Source organism: Oncorhynchus masou, chromosome 9, assembly GCF_036934945.1.
Source record: "Oncorhynchus masou masou isolate Uvic2021 chromosome 9, UVic_Omas_1.1, whole genome shotgun sequence".
Taxonomy (NCBI): domain Eukaryota; kingdom Metazoa; phylum Chordata; class Actinopteri; order Salmoniformes; family Salmonidae; genus Oncorhynchus; species Oncorhynchus masou.
Window position 1 is genome coordinate 45,652,449 of NC_088220.1, and position 24,145 is coordinate 45,676,593.

The 24,145-nt window shown below is 43.3% G+C and overlaps 1 protein-coding gene across 7 annotated transcripts in view; it reads right to left on the reverse strand.

Annotated features, from left to right (window-relative positions):
- LOC135546043 (dedicator of cytokinesis protein 10-like) overlaps positions 1–24,145 on the reverse strand; it is a 181,778-nt gene that overhangs the window by 91,121 nt on the left and 66,512 nt on the right. For 3 of the 7 annotated variants that reach the window (XM_064974129.1, XM_064974133.1, XM_064974128.1), the window contains exons 2-4: positions 12,613–12,732; positions 11,109–11,198; positions 5,274–5,356 (exon numbers count right to left, since the gene is read on the reverse strand). In XM_064974129.1, the coding sequence (XP_064830201.1) occupies positions 5,274–5,356; positions 11,109–11,198; positions 12,613–12,732 (293 nt within the window). Of the gene's footprint in view, positions 1–5,273; positions 5,357–11,108; positions 11,199–12,612; positions 12,733–13,258; positions 13,310–19,654; positions 19,930–24,145 lie in introns of those variants that run through there. The other 4 variants (XM_064974132.1, XM_064974131.1, XM_064974134.1 and 1 more) reach the window with 4 other exon arrangements.

The following is a 24,145-nucleotide window of genomic DNA, read 5'->3' on the forward strand; positions in this document are numbered from 1 at the left end:
AAGACAGTAATGTGAAGAACAACATGACCTGCACCAAAGTCAGATTAGGATATAAGCCAAGGACTAGTGTATTTTTAGCTGGAGTTTTCCCTTAGTCCTAGGCTACTACTTTAACCACTTTTAGTCTTGAAATCTTTGGTTGTTTACTAAACTACTCACTCTGTTTAGCACATGACCTCATATGTGAATCCATAAAGAGATGAGTGGGGCTAAGGCTTAAGAGGGTGTGAACGATGCTGAACGGGTGTTGACAAAAAAGAGCTCTCCAGTCGGTGGACCAAAACATTAAAGGGCCATTTTCTCAAAAGTGGGGTTTATCAACTTTCAAAGCAGTATTACTTTCCCATTGTTCCTCAACTGCTGTGTATGATATACAGGATTTTTTTTTTTTAGCTCTGAGTCTCTACTTTTATCCAATGTAAAAAAAAACACAAATTTCAAATGTTGCTACATAAGACCGAATCAAGGCGGTTGGTCACATTTGTGCTTCAGTTGCACTTCTCCCCTCGAATAAGAATTCACTATCACCAGACAGTGCTCTGACTAATGTGTAGCTACTTTGTCTCTGCTAGCGATACACTGTGCCTAGAATGTACCACGGAATAGAGACAGACAGAGAGGGAAACAAGGGGAGAGAGAGAGAGAGAGAGAGAGAGAGAGAAACAAGGGAGAGAGAGAGAGAGAGAGAGAGAGAGAGAGAGAGAGAGAGATGAGACAGAGAACAAGAAAGAGACAGACAGGGATAGTAATAAAGAAAGAGAGAATAAGGCCTGACTGACTGCAGACTGTCTTCTACCATCATTTGTCTGTTTGGAGGAGAGAAAGGGGAGGGAGAAGGAAGGATGGGAGAGAGGAGGAGCTCCACATCCTCCCTGTCCAAAGTTCTCGCTCGCTCTGTCTGTCTGCCCCTAGGGCGATATAGGCCTAAAAATCATATCTTTATTTTTTTCAAACTTATGGGCGATTCACGATATATATATATATATATATATATATATATATATATATCTCCAAAAATATTGTTAAATAATCACTGATCTGTCTATGAAAATGCCCATACAAATTTAACTAGAACCATGCATAGTGCACAAATTCACAAATAATGACTAACTTCTTGTAGCAAGGCATTAAGCTACAGAAAATGAACACAGGTCAACAATCTCTCGTGCTGTGTTATTAGCCTACTAATCTTTATATTTCAAGTTTAGCCAACTTGGATTATATTTGCTAGCTAACAAGGTTGAACATTTAAATTGTTATGAACACATCCTTCGCTCTGTCTCCAACTGTTTGAAAAGCATGTTAGCCTGTTCACTTTGTTCACATGTTAAAATCAAGTGGCCTACCTTATTTCTCAGAACGAGAACGAGTTGCCAATTCCATATATACTTGTGTTTTATGTGTATTGCACATTCACAAAAACACAGACTAGACAGCTAGTATAATAGTCTTTGGCTAAAATGCTGCTCGTGGTACGTGGTACCCTTATGCCGCCGTGACAAACTGAGCATTTATTTTTTCCAGAATCAATGTTCATTGATAAGTTTTAGTAGTGTCTGCTCTGCGTGCAATTTGAGTAGTTGAGACATAAAACGGGTATTGTTAGAAAAACCTCTCCTCTATTGCAGTCTATTACAACGTGTTTTGGTGTCCATTCTGTTGGACCAAACCTCAAATGCTAATAGCGAGGTTGAAACCACTTTTCAGAGAGGAAGTGATCTCTGAATTTTGTTGGCGTGAGAGGCGGAGGGGTTGCTTGGTGTGTGTGAACCATAGATGGAGATGCGGAGGGGTTGCTTGGTGTGTGTGAACCATAGAGGGAGAGGCGGAGGGTTTGCTTGGTGTGTGTGAACCATAGAGGGAGAGGCGGAGGCGGAGGGGTGAACCATAGAGGGAGATGCGGAGGGGTTGCTTGGTGTGTGTGAACCATAGAGGGAGAGGCGGAGGGGTTGCTTGGTGTGTGTGAACCATAGAGGGAGAGGCGGAGGGGTTGCTTGGTGTGTGTGAACCATAGAGGGAGAGGCGGAGGGGTTGCTTGGTGAGTGTGAACCATAGAGGGAGAGGCGGAGGGGTTGCTTGGTGTGTGTGAACCATAGAGGGAGAGGCGGAGGGGTTGCTTGGTGTGTGTGAACCATAGAGGGAGAGGCGATGTGAGAGTGAATCTGTCCAAAATAAGCCCAATGCGTTTTTATGGGTTTATTTTGGACCTAAGCTTGTTGCCTGCCTTCCCGCCTTTGGGACAACAACTCCCATTGTTAGGGCAGAGATGTGCATCTCTGGTGTAAACGGGGAGGTGCACACAGCACAGAGGAGTGAAAGAGACAAGACCAAAAATACAACACGAGAACAAGCGCACATAAAAGCACATAAAAACCCTTGATTCTTGTAATACAGGCATTAATTCATTTGATATATCCCCCTACCCATCACCTGAATGAAGTGTCCCGCCTGTTCTAGTCTACTTCCCACCCTCCCCTCCTCTACTCACCTCATTCTGCCTTCCCCGCTTCTCTCTCCCTCTCCCCTTCATCTCCCCCACAGACAGAGTGACATATGATCAGGAGCTGACCTCGTTTGACTCGTTCACTTTGAGGAGCTCTGTGTTATCCTACAGGTCTGCCTCTTCCATTAGGGATGTCAAGAGGGAGAGGACTACACTTAAAAGCTTCCAGAGAGAGAGAGAGAGAGAGAGAGAGAGAGAGAGAGGGGCTGCATTCCAAATGCCCCCCTATTACCTACTACATTGTGCACTACTTTTGAATAGGGCCCATAGGGTTCTGGTCAGAAGTAGTGCACTATGTAGGGAACAGGGTGCCATATGGAACGCAGCCAAGGAGTATGTCCTCTCTCTATGTCCCCTATCATCATATCGTAGATGTACCACACTTCAGTAATGGCATTCAAGCTCAACTCTAGTGTTGATACATGTGTTGTGATAGCTACATAACAGTCCAGCAGTTTATTGTAGTAGTAGGGCCTGCTTAACTACACAGGCATGGGCTAACTGAGATTTTTTCTGGCCAGGTCACCACTGCTAGGCGAAGTGAACGTTTGTGCTTGCATACTCTCTTAAAATACCTTTGCTTGAAAAACTAGACAAAAGCGGCAATATTACTATTTATCCCTCTGTTGAGACACCATAGCAACAAGTAAACTTCTCAAAATAGTCCGAATGAATCTAAGATAGGTCAAGAAATCTGTATTTAAATGTTGATGTTTTGACAGAGGAAGTCTTAGTCACGCAGATGAAACTAAGATGTTTGGTGCAGTATTTCTCGAGTGAAATGTGCATGAAAACTAGTCGTCTGTCATTGAATGACAACAAACACCTACTTTTGGCCAATCACTGACGAAGGGGTGGAAACTTTGGCTGCCAAACTTCGACAAGCCCCAAGAGAAAAATGTGTGTGCTCGAACAGCCGGAAAAAAAAACAGCTGAACGCTGCCGAATACCAAAAGGTCAAAGATGTGGTCTAATATATGCGCAAACTCTTTTGAATGGGAAGCATACGGTAAGTTTTACTGTGGAGATGCTGGGTGCATGGAGTCGGATAGAGGGCAGACTTGCTACAAAGCTTGTTATAGCATGGGCAGCGAGGGCTTTCTCCATTTTAAATGGGTTAAAGGGGCAATTTTCAGTTTAAACAAAAACAATGTGGGAACCCCTCCACTGTTTTGGTAAACAGCAGATTTCCCCTTGGAGGGATCATCGTAGCACAGATAGGAGGTGTTCTCTCTTTTCCGTCTCTATGGCTGGGTGTCTGAGCTGAGCCCCGACTTGTGTGGCCGAGTCCTATCCATCTTCTCCCGAAAAGGACCCGACAAAAACTTGCCCTCGCTCCAGTGCGTTCATGAGCCGCCCTGTGTTTGTGCATGTGCTCTGAGCTGGAGACACAAAGGCTTCCCTCTTTTATCAGGATAGCAGACCAAGCACTGCAACTAGTCTCAGCTAAAATTATTCATGGCATCTCATGGCTTCTCAATTGTCTCCAAGAGGCTAAACATTTTTTAGAGAATCTTCAGGGACACCCCTGTGTTTGGACCTAACAGTTAGAATAGCCTTGCAACATGCCTGACTTCGTGGCTCTTTTATGTGATTTCTGGAGAGACACAGCTCGTGAAGATTACCAGCTCAGAGTGAACTGAGCTGTCAGTCTGTCAACTGGATCACAGACATATAGTATGAGGAGCCCAAACTCCCATGGGAGTTACTGCTAGCCTTTGTGAGATACCCTGTACACACAGTTAGCATCAGATCGAGGATCAGTTTGGGCTCCTCATACTATATGTCTGTGATCCAGTTGACAGACTGACAGCTCAGTTCACTCTAGATCTGCTGCAAATTCCAGGGAAAGACAGAGGAAGTGATTCAGAGAGAGAACTCATATCATGTGGATCTAACCTCCATAGGAGCCCGTACACTCAGTCTCTTGACATCTATAGATGTTAAACTACAAAGTATCAAAAGTAGAATTTGGATCAGTTTTAGAGTTGATGTACAGTATATGATGTTGAACTTAAAACTATTTCAAATTCAACAAACTCAAAAAGGTCATGGGAACTGAACTAGAGGACTACAACATAACCAACCCATGGGAGACCAGGAGAACATTCCAGTGGTCTGGATAGGGGTCAGAAATCAAAGAGGCTCTGCTGTGATGTTTGGTCTCCCTGGGGTTGAGCGACCGATACACACACCCATCGCTGCTGCTGGACAGCACAGCTTGCCACTCAACAACACAACCCACCGATGTCCATCATTTTGTTTTTTTGTTCCCATTGTTGACATCACAGAGAGCTATTTTTCAAGAGGCCCGCTATGTAACCGCAGACTACAGCAGCTCAAATGGCACACTATTTCCTATTTAGTGAACTCTGGTCAAAAGTAGTGCACTAAATAGGGAATAGGGTTCCGTTAAGGATACAAGCACCTGGATCTTTGGTCTAGCTGAGGTTCTCAGCTGCGTCTTTCCTAGTGTTTATGTGAAGTATGCCTTTGGAAAGTTTGGAATGCTTTCCTGACAAAGACTGTCAAAACCGTTAAGCCCTGGAGTGGGCCCTGTCAAACACAATAGCGTCGTAACACTTAGAAGTACATGAAGTGGCGAAGTACTGTTTTCTGACGCGGAACAATTAAAATATGTAAACACTGCTCTGTAACTAAACCCATGTAAATGTACTGAATGCATAAGTGCAATCACAGACAAGGGAAAACCTGGGAGTTTTGGGAAAGTTGCCGGAATGTTGTAACTCTTTCATAGACTATTCTGTACCTGGGAAGTAGCCGGTAATCTCCTGCGTACTCATCATATTTGTAATGGACCACGTGTAGTTGGGAGTTGTAGTACTTGCAGGCCTGGAACAGAGGAGGAGAAAGAAGAGGAGGAAGAGGAGGGGACAGAGGTTATGTTAATGCCTGTGAATAACAGACAGTTGATTCTGTCTGTATACATGACAGTGTGTGTGTGTTTAATTTCATGCATTTATTTGACCTTTATTTTAACAGAACATGGTCTCTTTTGCAAGGGAGCCCTGCAACTACACAACACATTACACATAGGGAATACAGCAGAAAATAAAAATACTAAGAGAATGTTTTTCTATAGAAAACACACACATGAAAAACAATCACATTCCTCAGCAAAAAGGTCCTCAATCAACAAAAATAGATTTGTGTGTGTGTGTGTGTCTTGGGCATGGGCAGTTGAAGCTTGAAATCCCCTCTGGGTCACAACGTGGAACTTATACAGCTCTACAGTGGTCACACACGCACACACACACACACCCCTCTCCATTGAAATCAGTAGATCCAAGGTACGGTAATGGTAATGTATAGGCAATGTACAGCTTTGTTTTACATGAGCAGCAGGCCTCATGCAACCCAATGTGACGCAAGCTAGGGCTGGCTGCAGAGTCTGCCTCCCTCTACGACATTAAGGTGGTGTCCCAAATGGCACCCTATTCCCTTCATAGTGCACTACTTTTGACCAGGGTCCACAGGGGATAGGGTGCCATTCGGGACACAAGCCTTGGTGTTTATGTAGCTGATCCAGCGGTGACAGAGTCAACACAGGAAGTGAGGTGGTAGCTCTAAGCTCGTTATTTCGTGCCTTGCAAAAACATTTTTTTTTGCGGTAAAAAGACTCTGCAGCCCTAGCTTGCTTCACACAGGTCATCTTGGAGCCCCATAAACTGAAAGAGTTACAAGATTGAATCCATGATTAGATGAATCAAACCATGAGAAGAAATTAATTAACATTCTGTCCCACGGGATTGAGTTACAGACTTTCTTTCTCTCCCTCCCTCTCTTCTCTCAGTCTCTCACATGCACACAAAACGCACATATGCGAGCTCAGCTGCGCACAAGCACACTCTCTCTCACGCGTAAACACACACACGCTCACGCATTCTCTCTCTCCACTCCCTCTCCTCTCAATTAAATTTCAAATCAATTTTCAATTGAAGGGCTTTATTAGCATGGGAAACATATGTTTACATTGCCAAAGCAAGTGAAATAGATAATAAACTAAATTTAAATAAACAAAAAATGAACAGTAAACATTACCCAAGTTCCAAAAGAATAAAGACTATTCAAATGTCATATTATGTATATATATATATATACACAGTAGAGGTCGACCGATTAATCGGAATAGCCGATTAATTAGGGTCGATTTCAAGTTTTCATAACAATCGGAAATCGGTATTTTTGGGCGCCAATTTGCCGATTTTTTTTATACCTTTATTTCAATAGGCAAGTCAGTTAAGAACACATTCTTACTTTCAATGACGGCCAAGGTAAGGTGGGTTAACTGCCTCGTTCAGGGGCAGAACGACAGATTTTCACCTTGTCAGCTCGGGGGATCCAATCTTGCAGCCCTACAGTTAACTAGTCCAACGCAATAATGACCTGCCTCTCTCTCGTTGCACTCCACAGGGAGACTGCCTGTTACGCGAATGCAGTAAGCCAAGGTAAGTTGCTAACTAGCATTAAACTTATCTTATAAAAAACAATCAATTATAATCACTAGTTAACTACACATGGTTGCTGATATTACTAGATATTATCTAGCGTGTCCTGCGTTGCATATAATCTGACTGAGCACACAAGTATCTAAGTATCTGACTGAGCGGTGGTAGGCAGAAGCAGGTGCATAAACATTCATTCAAACAGCACTTTCGTGTGTTTTGCCAGCAGCTCTTCGTTGTGCGTTAAGCATTGCGCTGTTTATTACTTCAAGCCTATCAACTCCCGAGATGAGGCTGGTGTAACCGATGTAAAATGGCTAGCTAGTTAGCGCGCTAATAGCGTTTCAAACGTCACTCGCTCTGAGCCTGTGGTTGTTTCCCTTGCTCTGCATGGGTAACGCTGCTTCGAGTGTGGCTGTTGTCGATGTGTTCCTGGTTCGAGCCCAGGTAGGGGTGAGGAGAGGGACGGAAGCTATACTGTTACACTGGCAATACTAAAGTGCTTATAAGAACATCCAATAGTCAAAGGTTAATGAAATACAAATGGTATAGAGGGAAATAGTCCTGTAATTCCTATAATAACTACAACCTAAAACTTCTTACCTGGGAATATTGAAGACTCATTTTAAAAGGAACCACCAGCTTTCATATGTTCTCATGTTCTGAGCAAGGACCTGAAACGTTAGCTTTCTTACATAGCACATATTGCACTTTTACTTTCTTCTCCAACACTTTGTTTTTGCATTATTTAAACCAAATTGAACATGTTTCATTATTTACTTGAGGCTAAATTGATTTTATTGATGTATTATATTAAGTTAAAATAAGTGTTCATTCAGTATTGTTGTAATTGTCATTATTACAAATAAATAAATAAAAATTGTCCGATTAATCGGTATCGGCTTCTTTGGTCCTCCAATAATCGGTATCGGATCGGCGTTGAAAAATAATCATCGGTAGACCTCGAATATACAGTTCTGTAATGATGTGCAAATAGTTAAAATATGAAAGGGAAAATAAATAAACATAAATATAGGTTGTATTTATATTGGTGTTTGTTCTTCACTTGTTGCCCTTTTCTTGTGGCAACAGGTCACAAATATTGCTGCTGTGATGACACACTGTGGTATTTCACCCAATAGATATCAGAGTTTAGCAAAATTGGATTGTTTTTTAATTCTTTGTGGGTCTGTGTAATTGGAGGGAAATATGTGTCTCTAATATGATCATACATTTGGCAGTAGGTTAGGAAGTGCAGCTCAGTTTCCACCTCATTTTGTGGGCAGTGTGCACATTCTCTTGAGAGCCAGGTCTGCCTTAGGCGGGCTTTCTCAATAGCAAGGCTATGTGTGTACATAGACAAAGATTTCCTTAAGTTTGGGTCAGTCACAGTGGTCAGGTATTCTGCCACTGTGTACTCTCTGTTTTAGGGCCAAATAGCATTCCAGTTTGCTCCAATGTGTCAAGTAATTATCTTTTTTCCCCCTAGTGATTTGGTTGGGTCTAATTGTGTTGCTTTTCTGGGGCTCTGTGGGGTGTGTTTGTGAACAGAGCCACAGGACTAGCTTGCATAGAGGACAGGTTTATCTCTCTGTAGGTGTTGGCTTTGTTATTGAAGGTTTTGGAATTGCTTCCTTTTAAGTGGCTCTTTTCTGGATTTTGATAATTAGCAGGTATTGGGCCTAATTTTACACTGCGTGCATTATTTGGTGTTTTACGTTGTAGACTGTGATATCTGATTCAAGTATTTTTATGTCAGATCCTAATTGGTAAGTCAAATTTTATGTTCCTTTTGATGGCATAGAAGGCCCTTCTTGCCTTGTCAGGTAACTTTGTGGAAGTTACCTGTGGCGCTGATGTTTAGGCCGAGGTACATATAGTTTTTTGTGTGTGTCAAGATGGAATTTGACCTTTGCCAGGGCATATTTACTTCCACAAGTCAACAACACATTCTTAAATAGCCATTCTCTGTCTTCCAAAACACGCACGCACACACACACACACACACGCACGCACGCACGCACGCACGCACGCACACACACACACACACACACGCACACACGCACACAGTCTGTTCATGCGTCCCAAATGGCACGCTGCTATTGACCAGGGCTTATAGGGTACCACCCCAAACTATTGCACAATAAAGGGAATGGGGTGCCATTTGGGTCACAGTCAAGATCCACCTCTTCATAGCGACAATACAATAGGGGAAATGTACGCAAAATTGTGTTCACGCTGGTCGTCATCATTTGCATTTGTAAAGTTCTTGCCCCATCGCCGTCTCTCTCTCTCTTTCCTTCCCATCTCTCCCCCCTCCTTCCCTTTCTTTACATTTCTCTCTCCTCACCTCTCTCTCTCTCCCCTCCCTTCCCATCTCTCCCCCTCTCCTTCCCCATCCTTGTCTCTCTCTCTCTCCCCTCCCCCTCCTTCCCTTTCTCTCTCTCCCCCTCCTTCCCCCTCTCTCTCTCGCCACCTCCTTCTCTCTCTCTCGCCACATCCTTCCCCCTCTCTCTCTCGCCCCCTCCTTGCCGCTCTCTCTCGCCCCCTCCTTCCCACTCTCTCTCTCGCCCCAACCTTTCCTCTCTTCCTCCCCCTCCTTCCCTTTCCTCCTCCTTCCCTCTCTCATCCCTCGCCCTCCTTCGTCTCTCGCCCCCTCCTTCCCTCTTTCCCCATTCTTCCCTCCCTCCACTCTCCCTCTCTCGCCCCCTCCTTCCCTCTCGCCCCACTCCATCGCCCCAAATGTTCCTCTTCCTCCCCCTCCTTCCCTCTCTTCCTCCCTTTCCCCTTCCTTCCCTCTCTCGCCTCCTCCCCCTTTCACACCCACATTCTCTCTCTCGCCCCTCCTTCTTTCCCTCTCTCGCACCCTCCTCCCCTCTCTCTCACCCCCTCGCGCGTCCTCCCTCGCACATTTCCTCTCTCTCTCTCTCTCTCTCTCTCTCTCTCTCTCTCTCTCTCTCTCTCTCTCTCTCTCTCTCTCTCTCTCTCTCTCTCTCTCTCTCTCTCTCTCTCTCTCTCTCTCTCTCTCTCTCTCTCTCTCTCTCTCTCTCTCTCTCTCTCTCTCTCTCTCTCTAATTCAAATTAAGGGCTTTATTGGCACTCTCTGTTTAGGGCCATATAGCATTCTAGTTTGCTCTGTTTTTTTGTTAATTCTTTCCAATGTGTCAAGTAATTATCTTTTTGTTTCCTCATGATTTGGTTGGGTCTAATTGTGTTGCTATCCTGGGGCTCTGTGGGGTCTTTTTGTGTTTGTGAACAGAGCCCCAGGACCAGCTTGCTGAGGGGACTCTTCTCCAGGTTAATCTCTGTAGATGATGGCTTTGTTATGGAAGGTTTGGGAATCGTTTCCTTTTAGAGTGGTAGAATTTAACGTCTCATTTCTGGATTTTGATAATTAGCGGGCATCGGCGATCTCTCTCTCCCTCTCTCTCTCTCAAATGATTCATAATTAGCGGGCATTCTCTCTCTCTCTCTCTCTCTCTCATGATTCAGCTCCATAGATGAGCCCATTGGAAGCAGAAGTCCAGTCATAGCCCCCCCCCCGCCTTCCAGATGCTTTTCATTCCCACGGAGAGAAACATGATACAGCAGCAAGCTGCACAACTTTACTTCGCTTTCCCTCTCGTTCAGAAGGGGAGCAGTAACGCCAAGACATGGGTAAAGAATACATGCTCGTCACTTTCTCATATATGGGCCAAGGAGGAGTGATTGAATGCATCAGTCTGTCTCTCTCTCTCTCAATCATAGAGCTAGCTGGAAACTATCCCTCTCTCTCACACGCACGTGCGCACGTACACGCACGCTCGCAGGCACACAGAAACACACACAGCTCCTGGAGGAACAGAACACATCTGTGCTCCTGATGTCACTGCCTTATGGGCTCATGATGTTGACCTCTGTGTTGAGGATAAGTAAACTAACAACTACATGTAGTCCTGACCCTTACCCACACAACCACCACACCAAGCCTAGCTGCCTGCCAGCCAGCCAGCCTGAATGTGGAGTCAGCCCTGCTCTATAGCCCTCCCCTGCACCAAAGCTCAGTCACACAACTAGGCATGGAGCTCACACACACACACACACACACATATACATACAAATGCACGTGTGTGTGTGCACACACACACATACACACTCACCTGTCTGACCAGCAGACACTCAGCCTGGAGCTCGGCCCCCTGGGGCACGGTGGACTGCAGTGTCCGTCTTTCCAGAGGCACTGTGGACACCTGGGAGACAGAGGGGGAGGAGAAATCATTGGGGGTGAACCATCAAGGCGGGAGGGACAGTTTGATGTCAGGTAAAAGGTTGTCTCTGAAAGACTGTCGGGGTGGAGGGGGTGTGGACTTGACATCTCAGCCTTTTCCCCTAGAACCAAATTCACTAGCTGGCCAGAGGTCAAAGTTCACGCGATAGCTGGTTTTATGATTACTGAGATTAGGTAAAAGATGACACATGCAGAGTGGGATAGGATACATGTGCAGGTTTGAACATGAAAATGCTTGAGGGGGACATAGGAAATCTAAGGATACAGTCGTTACCACCAGGATGTACAGTCAGATCACTATTCCAGTGCGTCAGCACTTGACGAATAACATCTGACCAAGAGCTCCGTTGCTGTTATAATTCAATCATAAATATTGAGGTAAAAAACAGTACATGGCTCAAATATATCATCCATACGGCAGCGTAGCCTAAGAGAGAGTTAGAGTGTTGGACTAGTAACCGAAAGGTTGCAAGTTCAAGTCCCCGAGCTGACAAGGTACAAATCTGTCGCTCTGCCCCTGAACAGGCAGTTAACCCACTGTTCCTAGGCTGTCATTGAAAATAAGAATTTGTTCTTAACTGACTTGCCTAGTTAAATAAAATTTAAAAAATACCAAGCAGTAAAGATTTTTGGGAGAAATACTGCTCTCACTGATGGCACCGTATTCACTATGTAGTGTATTACTTGTGACCAGGGCCAAGTAGTGCACTATATAGGGGGATAGGGTGCCATTTGGGACGAAACACACAGAGAACAGCCAAGTCCGCTCCCGCTCTGATCAACGCTTGGTTCTAATTTACTGGGTCTGCAGTCAGCTGTTTAAAACGCAGAACACTCACAGGAAAGATGGTGTTCCAAAACATTATTAGGTTATGGAAGCGAATTAGGTTTGTCCATTAGCTAATGAATTGGAATTTCCATTAGGTTGAGAGACCGCAAATGAAACAGGGACTGTTTGGTTGCCAGGCCTGTGTGTGTGTGTGTGTGTGTGTGTGTGTGTGTGTGTGTGTGTGTGTGTGTGTGTGTGTGTGTGTGTGTGTGCGTACGCACCACGGTAGCAGAGTCAGGCATTTAAAAATCAACTCAGGGATCGAGAGCCGAGTCATTTCCCTAAAACCAATTAAAACCTGTTAATGTGAAGTGGCGGTCTTAAGGAGTCACATTAGCGCACTAATTAAGTCACTAATGAGCAAACAGCCACAGGACATTGTCGGAGTAGAAGCACTAGGGGAATGAGGGGTTCAGAATGCAAGTGTGTCTGTGACTGTCTGTCCATCTTGTCGAAAAACATTGGAGCCAGACACACGCACACACAGTCAGACACACACACACACACACCCCTCCCCCCACACACACAGAGACACGCTCGTACCCACCGTGAAGTCGTTGTCGGGGAAGAGGAGCAGCTCGCTGAGGGGGTCTTCCTTCAGCTCATCTCCCAGGTCACAGATCACAGCCTCATAGTCCAGAGGGTCTATCAGCTTGGGTTTCTCCTGCTGGAACACACACACACACACGTTTTACTTGTCTTATCCCATTTGGAAGTGAAATAAACACTTGGGTACTACTTGGGGAAACACAGATGAGAAAGAGGCGGATGCAGGATTCAAATCCCGGTCCAAACACACACACACACACACACACACACTATCAGAATCGCGCAGTCAACCATATATATGATGACCACTGTAACAGTCACACCATGGAATATCCAACATATTCAACTATTAGGTCACACAGAAAAGTCTTCTACATCTAGGACTTATCCTGCTGTAACACACTGCGAGACAGACAGACAGGCGCACAGGCAGCGACACCACGCTAACATTTTTCTTTTATACCATTCTACAATCCTGACTTATACACCTCTCTGAACTGCGCTGATACCCAAAACACTCAGCAGTCACATCATACACACTGAGAAAAGTCAGCCAGTCAACAAGTGTTCCTCAAACCGAACGCGAGACAAACAGTGTAGCTAGAAAAATAGTCTAAACCCCAGGACATCTGTTTATATTTCACCGGACGGGCATGAATCATTTTCTTTGCAAGGCATGAAGAAAAACAAACGAGCTAGAGCCACCACCTCACTTCCTGTGTTTAGACTGTCACCATTGGATCAGCTACGTAAACACCAAGTTTGTGTCCCAAACGGCACCCTATTCCCTACGGGCCCTGGCCAAGAGTAGTGCACTATATTAGGGGAAGAGGGTGCCATTTGGAACGCGGTCCCCAGCTTAGAGGGGCGGGGAAGAGAGAAGTAAAATAGAGGATGAAGTGGGTTACATGTCATGTGCCAAACCAAACCAAAAACATGTTGAGGGAAACCGTTTTACTGACAGAGAAGAATATATTACATTAGCTCAGAAAACATATTTAATGATAGGCTCAACCTCACCTATTACTTTTAGTTTCTGGTGCTGAATAGTATTTCAATCGATTACATCAGAGATTCAAGCTCTGAAATGACTGTAGGCTGATATAGTACAAAGCCAGAAGTTTACAGTACGTTTTAGGTTACGGGTCAGGCTGCACATCTGCACAGCAAATGGTCTCAACCATCCCGTCCGGACAGGGCGTTTCACAGAAAGCGAAATGGACTGCACGTGATGAGACAAGGCTATTTCGGGTCCTCAAAGGAAAGCAGCACGTCTTATTCATCACCGCTAACACAAACTGCGGTCAGAGGGGTGGAAAACTGATGACCTGTGTTCTCTCTGTTGACACGCCCACTGCGGGATGTTTTCTCCTGCGTTCCGACCACGAGCCTCTGTTCAGTTAGACCAGGGGTGTATTCTTTAGTGCACATCGTAGCAAATCATTTTTTATTTTTTTTAAAGGAAAAAGGGTTTCTATTCGGACAAGATCAGCTAGGTCCCACACCATTTGCTTCAGTTTGATTCCTAGTGAACACGCCCCTGACACATAAGGGAAAGCGGAAGAAGAAAGCAGTCAGTGAGGAATAAAAGCATGGCAAAGAAGGTGACAGAAAAACGAAAGACTGCAAAACACCCAGAATCATAACAATCTTTTGTTGTGAGGAAGGATCTTGTTGTGATTCCACTGTAAAAACAAACAAAAAACAAACAAACAATTTGTTTGTATTAACTGTGCCCGACTGTAAGAGAGAATTACCGCTGAGGACAATTGAATTTGTCAACCTCACAGAAATATCTACCAAGACAATATATTTTGCCTGAGCGGCCTGCGGATAGTGGTCCAGCGGTTAGTGTGGCGTACCCAGCCCGGGACACACGTTTAGCCAACGCCACCAGTCGGCATGGGTTTCCAATCTGCCTCCCAATCTATCCTACCTTTGACGTCTCCTCTAGCCCTCTTCATTGTCCAATCTCAATATAATAAATAAAACCGACAAAAATATATATCTAACGTCATATGCCTGAAGGTGGTTTTCAGCCGAGATTTCATTTACATTTACATTTAAGTCATTTGGCAGACGCTCTTATCCAGAGCGACTTACAAATTGGTGAATTCACCTTATGACATCCAGTGGAACAGCCACTTTACAATAGTGCATCTAAATCATTTAAGGGGGGGTGAGAAGGATTACTTTATCCTATCCTAGGTATTCCTTAAAGAGGTGGGGTTTCAGGTGTCTCCGGAAGGTGGTGATTGACTCCGCTGTCCTGGCGTTGTGAGGGAGTTTGTTCCACCATTGCGGGGCCAGAGCAGCGAACAGTTTTGACTGGGCTGAGCAGGAACTGTACTTCCTCAGTGGTAGGGAGGCGAGCAGGCCAGAGGTGGATGAACGCAGTGCCCTTGTTTGGGTGTAGGGCCTGATCAGAGCCTTCAAAATGAACATAAAACAAATATTAACTTCCCTTTGTGTTTCCAGCCAGTAGGGATCTTACCACACAGACGGACCGGTGGCAGGGGCAGAGAAACACATTTACAACAGTGTTTCATACTCAGTGTTCATTCACACTGTTGCCAAATCACTTGATCACCCTACTGAGCACCACTGTGGGTTTGGCCCATTCCATTTTGATTTGACCTGACCAGAGGCACTGAGAGGTCAAATGATACCCCCTTAGTTTTGGCCCCCTTTTATTCTGGTCAAAGGTAGTGCACTACAGAGGGAGTAGGGTGTCATTGAGACATAGACAAAACCGCTGGGGTAATTCCACAACAAAGTGGAAGGAAATAGGCACTACTCACCCGATAACAGTCAGCCGAAGCAATCTTAGCGTCATATTGGGACGTTACCTTCCCTGACACCTGAAGTACTATCGGCTTAGTAACACAACAACTCAGTAATGACTGGGACTATAGAGTGTGTTGTAGTGGGCGTTTTATCACATCTCAAAGCAGCTTGAGACATGCTACATGACACCTACACGTTTGGCACCGATATTCCCCCAGACACGTCAAGATGTTGCAGAGCATTTGTACAAATCGGACGTACGTATAGAGGTGTAAAAGTACCCTGCTGACAAACTCATAGCTCCAGTTGAAATGTTGTGAACATATAGATCCCATGCTGGTTGTAGATTGTAGTCCTGTGTGGCTTAGTTGGTAGAGCTCAGCACTTGCAATGCCAGGATTGTGGGTTTGATTCCCATGGGGGACCAGTATGAACAAATAGGGATATTTATTTAAATGATCTGGATAAGAATGTCTGCTAAATGACTAAACTGTAAAGTGGCTTGCGAAAGTATTCACCTTGGCATGTTTCCTATTTTATTGCCTTACAACCTAGAATTAAAATGTATTTTTGGATGGCTTGTATCATTTGATATACACAACATTCCTACCACTTTGAAGATGGAAAATATTTTTCTTGTGAAACAAACAAAAAATAAAAGACAAAAAATCTGAAAACTTGAGCGTGAGTAACTCCCCCCTCCCCCTCAAGTCAATACTACAGCTGAAGTCTGAAGTTTACATACACTTAGGTTTGAGTCATTGAAACTCGTTTTTTAACCACTCCACAAATTTCTTGTTAACAAACTATAGTTTTGGCAAGTCGGTTAGGACATCTACTTTGTGCATGACAAAAGTAATTTTTCCAACAATTGTTTACAGACAGATTATTTCACTCATAATTTACTGCATCACAATTCCAGTGGGTCAGAAGTTTACATACACTAAGTTGACTGTGCCTATATACAGCTTGGAAAATTCCAGAAAATTATGTCATGGCTTTAGAATCTTCTGATAGGCTAATTGACATCATTTCAGTCAACTGGAGGTGTATCTGTGGATGTATTTCAAGGCCTACCATCAAACTCAATGCCTATTTGCTTGACATCATGGGAAAATCAAAAGTAATCAGCCAAGACCTCAGAAAATAAATTATAGACCTCAACAAGTCTGGTTCAAAATTCACCAAACTTATTGTGGGAAGCTTGTGGATGGCTACCCGAAACGCTTGACCCAAGTTAAACAATTTAAAGGCAATGCTACCAAATACTAATTGAGTGTATGTAAACTTTTGACCCACTCACTGGGAATGTGATGAAAGAAATAAAAGCTGAAATAAATCACTCTCTACTATTATTCTGATATTTCACATTAAAATAAGGTGGTGATCCTAACTAACCTAAGACAGGTAATTTTACTCGGATGAAATGTCAAAAACGGAGTTTAAATGTATTTGGCTAAGGTGTATGTAAACGTCCGACTTCAAGAGTATGTATAGCCACCTATTGCAGCAATTACAGCTGCAAGTCTCTTGGGGTATGTCTCTATAAGCTTGGCACATCTAGCCACTGGGATTTTTGCCCATTCTTCAAGGCAAAACTGCTCCAGCTCCTTCAAGTTGGATGGGTTCCGCTGGTGTACAGCAATCTTTAAGTCATTATTTGACTTAGCCATTCCAAGACATTTAACCTGTTACATCTATGCCCGTTTTAAGCGCAATATTTTGTCACAAAAATATGCTCGACTATGCATATAATTGACAGCTTTGGAAAGAGAACACTCTGACGTTTCCAAAACTGCAAAGATATTGTCTGTGAGTGCCCCAGAACTGATGCTACAGGCGAAACCAAGATGAAACTTCAAACAGGAAATGAGCAGGATTTTTGAGGCTCTGTGTTTCATTGTCTCCTTATATGGCTGTGAATGCGCAAGGAATGAGCCTGCACGATCTATCGTTTCCCCAAGGTGTCTGCAGCATTGTGACGTATTTGTAGGCATATCATTGGAAGATTGACCATAAGAGACTACATTTGCCAGGTGTCCGCCCGTCCTCCGTCGAAATTGGTGCGTCATCTTCAACTGCACGTCTTTTTCCAAGCGATTCACAGGAGAAAGTAGACAGCCACGAACGATATATCAATGAAGAGATATGTGAAAAACACCTTGAGGATTGATTCGAAACAGCGTTTTCCGTGTTTCAGTCGATATTATGGAGTTAATTTGGAAAACAGTTCGCTGTTTTGATGACTGAATCTTCGGGGTTTTTTGGTACCCAAACGTGATGCACAAAAATGAGCAATTTCTCTTTCAGGAAAAACTGAACATTTGCTATGTAACTGAGAGTCTCCTCATTGAAAACATCCGAAGTTCTTCAAAGGTAAATTATTTTATTTGAATCCTTTTCTGGTTTTTGTGCAAATGTTGCCCGCTAAATGCTACGCCAGCTATCAATACTCTTACACAAATGCTTGTTTTGGTATGGTTCAAAAGCATATTTTGAAAATCTGAGATGACAGTGTTGTTAAGAAAAGGCTAGGCTTGAGAGCTAGCACATTCATTTCATTTCATTTGCGATTTTCATAAATAGTTAACGTTACGTTATGCTAATGAGCTTGAGGCTATAACTGGATACAGGTTTTTTTCATAGCCAAATGTGAACAAAACGGAGCGATTTGTCCTACACAAATAATATTTTTTGAAAAACTGAACATTTGCTATCAAACTGAGAGTCTCCTCATTGAAAACATCTGAAGTTCTTCAAAAGTAAATTATTTTATTTGAATGATTTTCTTGTTTTTGTGAAAATGTTGCTGGCTGAATTCTAGGCTTATAGCTATGCTAGCTATCAATACTCTTACACAAATGCTTGTTTAGCTATGGTTGAAAAGCATATTTTGAAAATTTGAGATGACAGTGTTGTTAACAAAAGTCTAAGCTTGAGAGCAAATATATTTATTTCATTTCATTTGCGATTTTCATGAATAGTTAACGTTGCGTTATGCTAATGAGCTTGAGGCTATAAATAGGATCCCGGATCCGGGATTGCTCGACGCAAGAAGTTAAATGTTTCCCCTTAAACCACTCAAGTGTTGCTTTAGCAGTATGCTTAGGCTCATTGTCCTGCTGGAAAGTGAACCTCCGCCCCAGTCTCAAATCTCTGAAAGACAAACAGGTTTCCCTCAAGAATTTCCTTGTATTTAGCGCCATCCATCATTCCTTCAATTCTGACCAGTACCTGCCGATGAAAAACATACCCACAGCATGATGCTGCCACCACCATGCTTCACTATGGGGATGATATTCTCGGGGTGATGAGAGGTGTTGGTTTTCGCCAGACATAGCATTTTCCTTGATGGCCAAAAAGCTACATTTTAGTCCCCAACCCTGATCTGCACTTCTCCAAAACTTTGTCCCTGACCTGTACGGAGAGCTCCTTGGTCTTTAGGGTGCCGCTTGCTTGGTGGTGCCCCTGGCTTAGTGGTGCCCCTTGCTTAGTGGTGTTGCAGACTCTGGGGCCTTTCAGAACAGGTGTATATATACTGAGATCATGTGACACTTAAATAAAGTCCACCTGTGTGCAATCTAACTAATTATTTGACTTCTGAAGGTAATTGGTTGCATCAGATCTCATTTGGGGCTTCATAGCAAAGGGGGTGAATACATACGCCCGCACCACTTTTCCATTATTTACTTATTTATTTTTTGAACAAGTCATTTTTTAAATTTCACTTAACCAATTTGATCTATTTTGTGTATGTCCATTACATGAAATCCAAATAAAAAGATATTTAAATTACAGGTTGTAATGCAACAAAATAGCAAAAACGGCAAGTGAAATTAATACTTTTGCAAGGCACTGTAAATGGCCACTCCACTGGATAGAAACTCCGATACACATAGGGAGCAATACTATGTGTATCGGTGTATCAACACACCGATCAGATAGTCAAATAGAGAGTCACTGGCTAACTAGTATTAGGCTAAAGCTAGCAATGTCCAACTCCAACCTGTGCCATATCGGTTAGCCTCATTTTGACAGACAGATGCGGTGTAGAGTGAAGTTGCCGATAGAGACTTGGGTCAGTTTTGCCTTTTCACCCACTCATGATTAAGGTTAGGAATTGGAAGCTGATTCTAGAACTTTACCTAGGTGAACTTCACCCCAGATCGACAAGTGCAACAGAGAGGAAAAGGAAGCCCAGGGCAATAAAAACAAAAAGATACGCCACTGCACGAGAGAGACAGCATACATACAACGCTCAGCCGGTTGAAATCGTTCCGCACACGCCTGCTCTTATCCCTGGTCTTCTTTCGGAACGTGATCTTACTCCTGAAGCTCATCCTGATTCAAAACAGGAGACTGCACACGGATGCCGATGACACGGGTAGAGACGGGGACACGGACAGGACATGTGTTCCAGCAGGCAGAAGCAGAAGGTCCATTGAAGGGTGTGTGAGACCTGTCGGAGCGGGTGGTGCCCAAGGAGGAAGTAGATGCTTGATGTCACACGGTCACAGAGGAGGTGCAGCAAGGGAAAACTGAGAAAAAAAATCCAACCACCAAATCTGTCTCTCTTCCGTTTCTCTCTGAAGACTCTCTCTATCTTTGTTCTTACTCTCACCACATTTTTTGGGCTGGATTCCCGCTGGGGCCGCCCATGTGATAATGTATGCAACCACTACTATAAGTTCTGTTCTGACACTCAATTATGATCTCGTCTCCTTGGTTGTAATCAATGCCACACTCTCTCACTCTTTCTCTTCACAAACACGCATGCACACTCACAGGCAGGGCCTATACGTGTGCATCCGATGTGTGTAAACTACAACTTCCTTTATTTGCCAGAGAAGGGGTGCATTTATAAACCAAGACCAATAAGTGTGCGCGAGGACATGCATTTACATTTTAGTTATTTAGCAGATGCTCTTATCCAGAGCGACTTACAGGAGTTAAGTGCCTTGCTCAAGGTCACATCGACATTATTTTCACCTAGCTAGCTCAGAGATTCAAACAAGCAACCATTCGGTTTCTGGCCCAACGCTCTAAACCTCCAGGCTACTTCCTTCAGAAAGTACTCAATTTATTCCAAATGTTTTGTTTTACAGCCTGAATTAAAAATGGGTAAGAGTCAGTTGTTGATCATTGCTAGACAACCATTTCCAGGTCTTGCCATAGATTTTCAAGCAGATTTAAGTCAAAACTGTAACTCAGCCACTCAGGACATTCACTGCCTTCTTGGCAAGCAACTCCAGCGTAGATTTGGCCTTTCACCCTACTGAAAGGTGAATTAATCTCCCAGTGTCTGGTGGAAAGCAGACTGAATCAGGTTTTCCTCTTGGATTTAACCTGTGCTTAGCACCATTCCGTTTTTTTTTTATGCTTAATGATTACAAGCATACCCATAACAAGATGCAGCCACCACTGTGGTTGAAAATATGGATAGTGGTACTCAGTAATTGCTGTATTGGATTTGCCTCAAACTTAACACTTTGTATTCAGGTCAAAAAGTTAATTACGTTGGCACATTTTTTGCAGTATTACTTTAGTGCCTTGTTGCAAAGAGGAAGCATGCTTTGGAATATTTTTATTCTATACAGGCTTCCTTCTTTTCACTCTGTCGTTTAGGTTAGTATTGTGGAGTACTATGTTGTACAATGTTGTTGATCCATCCTTAGTTTTATCCTATCACAGCCATTAAACTCTAATTGTTTTAAAGTCACCATTGGACTCATGGGGAAATCCCTGAGCGGCTTCTTTCCTCTTCGGCAACTGAGTTAGGAAGGACACCTGTATCTTTACTGTGACTGGGTGTATTGATACACCATCCAAAGTGTAATTAATAACATCACCATGCTGAAAGGGATATTGAATGTTTTTGAATGCTTTTTTATTTCTTACCTATCTACTAATAGCTGTCCTTCTTTGCTCGGCATTGGAAAACCTCACTGGTCTGTGTGGTTGAATGTGTTTGAAATTCACAGACCTTACAGATAATTTTATGTGTGGGGTACAGAGATGAGGTAGTCATTCAAAAATGTTAAACACTATTATTGCACACAGAGTGAGTCTATGCAACTTATGTGACTTGTTGAGCAAATGTGTACTCCTGAACTTATTTAGGCTTGCCTAAATACTTGAATACTTACTGATTCAAGACACTTCAGCTTTTCATTTTTTTATTAATTTGTAAAAGAAATCAAAAAACATAATTGCACTTTGACATTATAGGCTATTTGTGTGTAGGCCACTGACAATAGATCTCAATGTTATCAATTTTAAATTCAGGCTGTAACACAACAAAATGTGGAAAACGTCTAGGGGTGTGAGTACTTTCTGAAGCACTGTACATACATACAGTCCCTGTCAAAAGTTTGGACCATCTACTCATTCAAGGGTTTTTCTTTCTTTTTACTATGTTGTAGAACATTGTAGAATAATAGTGAAGACATCAAAACTATGAAATAACACAATCATGAAGTAACCAAATAAGTGTTAAACAAATCAAAATATATTTACGCCTTGGTCTTAGTATTTTGTGTTTTCGTTAATTAGTTGGTCAGGCCAGGGTGTGACATGGGTTTATGTTGTTTTATTTCATAGTGGGGTTTTTTGTAGTATTTGGGATTGCGGCTGAGTATGGGTGTTGTATAGGCTTGGCTGCCTGAGGCGGTTCTCAATCAGAGTCAGGTGATTCTCGTTGTCTCTGATTGGGAACTGTATTTAGGTAGCCAGGGTTTCACTTTGTATTTCGTGGGTGATTGTTCCTGTCTCTGTGTTAGTGTTCACCAGACAGGCTGTATAGGTTTTTCACGTTCCGTTTGTTGTTTTTGTATTTATAAGTTATTTCATGTATCGTCATTTGTTTCATTAAAGACATGAGTAACCAACACGCTGCATTTCGGTCCGACTTTCTTGCGACAAACCAAGAACGCCATTACAATATTTGAGATTCTTCAAAGTAGCCACCCTTTGCCTTGATGTCAGCTTTGCACACTCTTGACATTCTCTCAACCAGCTTCATGAGGTGGTCACCTGGAAAGCAGAAATCATGAGGTAGTCACCTGGAATGCGGGGGGTAGTGTGTCCAAACTTTTGACTGGTACTGTACATACATGCAAGCACGAACGCGCACACACTACCCCCAGCCCCCCCATCCACACACACACACACACACACACACACACACACACACACACACACACACACACACACACACACACACACACACACACACACACACACACACACACACACACACACTATCCTTGATGAAATTTCATTGCAGAACTGAGAACTGTCAGCTGCCAACCAGTTTGAGGAACTGACCCTGTTGCGTCACAGCCTCTGAGCCTTTGTCCCACACCCTAAATGGTGTACTACTGTAATTTTGACCAGGGCTCGGTCAAAAGTAGTGCACTATATCAAGAATAGGGTGTCATTTGGGAAGCAACCGGAGTCTGAGTGCTGTTAACCTGATTACATAAGCTACTGTAAGATCTCTTTATGTTATTGATCATTTAAAAAGGGGAGAAAATGCAATCGATTTTACTCTCTCCATCCATTGATACAACACCGGGGAAAAGCACCGAAAATACACCACCAAGTCTTTAAAACTGTAATGCAGCATGACTTTGACACAAACCAACACATGAGAAGAATGATGCTGATAGGGATTACAGGAAGAGTCATTGACCGACACTGAATGGGAGAGAGGAGACGAGGGTTTCATCCAAAATGGCACCCTATTCAATATAGTGCATTACTTTTGACGAGGGCCAATAGGACTCTAGACAAAAGTAGTGCACTATATAGGGAATAATAGGGTGCCATTTGGGACACACACCCAGCTCGACAACTTTCCAGGCATATGTTAGTATAGGGCTATTGCCATTATATTTTAGTCACATTTTGATGCCAAAACATTCAGGAGATAAAGGTGCTCAAAATTGACCCATTTTGCATACCTCACCTACAATGAGACTGCCATATCTTCATCACAGTCACGCCTACTCCGGCGCTCGACTCTACTAGCAACTGGTCCTGGCATCATCATTATGCACACCTGCTCCCCATCGTTACACACACCTGGGCATCATCATCACCATGATTCATCTCCCTTTATGTAGCCCTCAGTAGCCTCAATCATCAGGCAGTTTTGGTTTTGGTCAGTACGCTTCTCCTGTTATTGTTTATCTGCCTTTCTCATCACTAAACTCACCTTCTGCACCTGCTTCCTGACTCCAAGCATATAGACAACCTGTCAAAAGTTTGGACACACCTACTCATTCAAGGAGATTTTTTAAATTTTATTTTACAATTTTCTACAATGTAGAATAATAGTGAAGACATCAAAACTATGTAATAACACATATGGAATCGTGTAGTAACCAATAAAGTGTTAAACAAATTCAAATATATTTTGGATTTTAGATTCTTCAAAGTAGTATTCTTCAAACCTATTTGAAGTATTCTTCAAACCTTTTGATGACAGCTTTGCAAACTCTTGGCATTCTCTCAACCAGCTTTACCTTGAATGCTTTTCCAACAGTCTTGAAGGAGTTCCAACATATGCTGAGCACTTGTTGGCTGCTTTTCCTTCACTCTGCGGTCCGACTCATCCCAAACCATCTCAATTGGGTTGAGGTCAGGTGATTGTGGAGGCCAGGTCATCTGATGCAGCACTCCATCACTCTCCTTGTTGGTCAAATAGACCTTACACATCCTGGAGGTGTGTTGGGTCATTG